This window comes from Silurus meridionalis, chromosome 22, assembly GCF_014805685.1.
Source record: "Silurus meridionalis isolate SWU-2019-XX chromosome 22, ASM1480568v1, whole genome shotgun sequence".
Taxonomy (NCBI): domain Eukaryota; kingdom Metazoa; phylum Chordata; class Actinopteri; order Siluriformes; family Siluridae; genus Silurus; species Silurus meridionalis.
Genome location: NC_060905.1, coordinates 3,138,840 through 3,141,455, shown reverse-complemented (window position 1 = coordinate 3,141,455; position 2,616 = coordinate 3,138,840). Strand labels below are relative to the sequence as shown.

Here is a 2,616-nt window from a genome sequence, read left to right as displayed (position 1 = left end):
AAATCTGGAGATATTTTGGCTGTACAAAGGTTTCTCAGCTAACGAAACAGTGCTACACCTAATACACTTATACCACACACACACACACAAACACACACACACACACACACACACACACACACACACACACACACATATATATATATATATATATATATATATATGTGTGTGTGTGTGTGTGTGTGTGTGTGTGTGTGTGGTATAAGTGTATTAGGTGTAGCACTGTTTCGTTAGCTGAGAAACCTTTGTACAGCCAATATATATATATATATATATGTGTGTGTGTGTGTGTGTGTGGTATAAGTGTATTAGGTGTAGCACTGTTTCGTTAGCTGAGAAACCTTTGTTGACCTAATACACTTATACCACACACACACACACACACACACACACACACACATAGATATATATATATATATATATATATATATATATATATATATATATAACTCGTACTGTGTCCCACATAAACTTCCTAAAAATCCATTAACTCAAGAACTTTGAGGATGGAATTGGACTGTAATTTATATCAACAGTCTGCTACAATGGTTCAGGACCTCAAGTTGAATGTTCTGTATTTAAGTTAAATGTTCCGCACCGGACACCTTCACAATGATGGAAGTGTAATGAGGATGGGGATGAGGATGGGTATTAAGTCCTCTCAAGTTTTCTTCCTCGTGCCATCTCATGTAGAGGGAGCTCAGTGGTTAAGATGACTTCTGATTAGAAGGTCATGAGTTCAAATCCCAGCCACACCAAGGTGACACTGCTCGGGGCCTGAGTAAAGCCCTTAACCCCCATAGCTGCTCGTTTGTATAAATGAGATACGCTCTGGATAAAGGAATCTGCCAAATGCTGCAAATATAATGCATGATGTAAATGTAGCTTAGTGGTTAAGATGTTGGACTGATCAGAAGGTTTTAATTTTAAATTCCTCGACCAACAAGACGCCCTGCTTGGCCCTTGAGCAAGACCCCTATCACTCAACTGCTCAGGTAACACATATACATTCAGATTTTATAAACTATTCATACCTGTAAAGCCGCTGACACATGACACAGCCTCTGCAGGCTCTGCAGGTCATAATTTGGATTTATGTGTGCATGTGTGCAAAAGCCGTGGCTACAAAATAAATTGGGGACTAAATGCCATAGCTGGTCTTACAAGAGTCTAAACCTGCACCTTAAACACGCCGGGCAACGTCTAAACCTTTATGAAACAATAAAGGAAATAATGCTTAGTTTTATTACCCTCCCTCTCTCTCTCTCTCTCTCTCTCTCCCCTCTCTCTCTGTGAAGGTAAATATTCTCCTGAGGTACCACTGAACAGTGTTTGTCCTTTTTCTTCTTCTCAGATCTGCCCGATTCATCCAGATGCTCTACCTCTGGTTGAAGTTCTGTTCAAGTGGAGGCCACTCTGTGTGAGGACTGTTCCCCATCAACAGCCTACAAATCCATGACGTTACAGAGCAACTCAAAAACTTTAAAGATGGATTTAATATCAATTATTAATATCAACAGTCTACTATTATTAGAGAGACACCGCATGTAGGACATTTTGGAGACAAGGTAAGGGAGGTGAGATTGAGATGGTTTGGACATGTGCAGGGGAGGGACATGGGGTATATCAGTAGGGGAATGCTGAGGATGGAGACACCAGGATAGAGGAAAGACCAAGAACGAAGTTTATGGATGTGGTGAGGGGAAGACATGCAGGTAGTTGGTGTTAGAGAGGCAGATGTAGAGGACAGGAGGGTATGGAGACGGATAAGCCGCTGTGGCGACCTCTAATAGAAAAAGTTGAAAGAAGTCGTCGTCTACTACAATCCCTCAGGATCATAGTTTTGCATTTAAGCACCTAAAAATCAACAGAACATCTCAATAACAATGGAACGGTCATTAAATGGACGTTTGGTGTCACCCAGCTGAGGATGAGGTTCCCTTTTAAATCTGGTTCCTCTCCTGGTTTCTTTCTCATGAAGTCTCAGGCACTTTTTCCTCTTCCATAGTCACCACTGGATCCCTCATTGGGAAAAAAACTTTTATACAATTATAAAAGTTACAAAATTTATTTTATTTTTTTATCAATGCATTATTTCTGTAGAGATGCTTTGAGACGATGTTTATTGATAATAAAAGCTTTACAAATATAAAGAAGATTTGAATAAATCCAAAACTGAAAAGATAAAAATGCAAATTTTATGTGTAAAATTTTTCTTAAAAAAAAAAAAAAAAGACAGAATATCAGTGTTTTTGTTCGTTTTATTTAAAAAAAAAATTAAAATAAAAACCAGATACAGTAGTAAAAATGAGTCATTGGTTAAAAACAGACCAATGAACATCTGTACAGATGTGGAAGTCTGGAAAGGAGAAGTCCATGAGCCCAAAAAAAACCCCCACTATTAAAAAAGAAGCATAAAAATTTGCATACAAGCATATTATATACACAAATATAAATATAAAGACATTTTATTCCAGAGTGATGTTGACTGATGCGAGGGCGTCCACGGCCCAGCCAGGATACGTCTCGCCGCTGGAGAACATCCTCCTCATGAAGTTCTGCACAAACTCGGGGAAGCGCTGCTCGATGATGCTCTGCCTCACCGACCGCATCAGA

General features: G+C 39.1%; 1 protein-coding gene across 1 annotated transcript in view; it reads right to left on the bottom strand.

The window, feature by feature from the left end:
• Positions 1-2,447: 2,447 nt before the first annotated feature.
• LOC124376236 (queuine tRNA-ribosyltransferase catalytic subunit 1-like) overlaps positions 2,448-2,616 on the bottom strand; it is a 4,610-nt gene continuing 4,441 nt past the window's right edge. The window contains exon 4 of the mRNA XM_046835236.1: positions 2,448-2,616. This exon is cut by the window's right edge and continues 5 nt beyond it. Coding sequence (XP_046691192.1) covers positions 2,469-2,616 — 148 coding nt within the window. The 3' untranslated portion in view covers positions 2,448-2,468.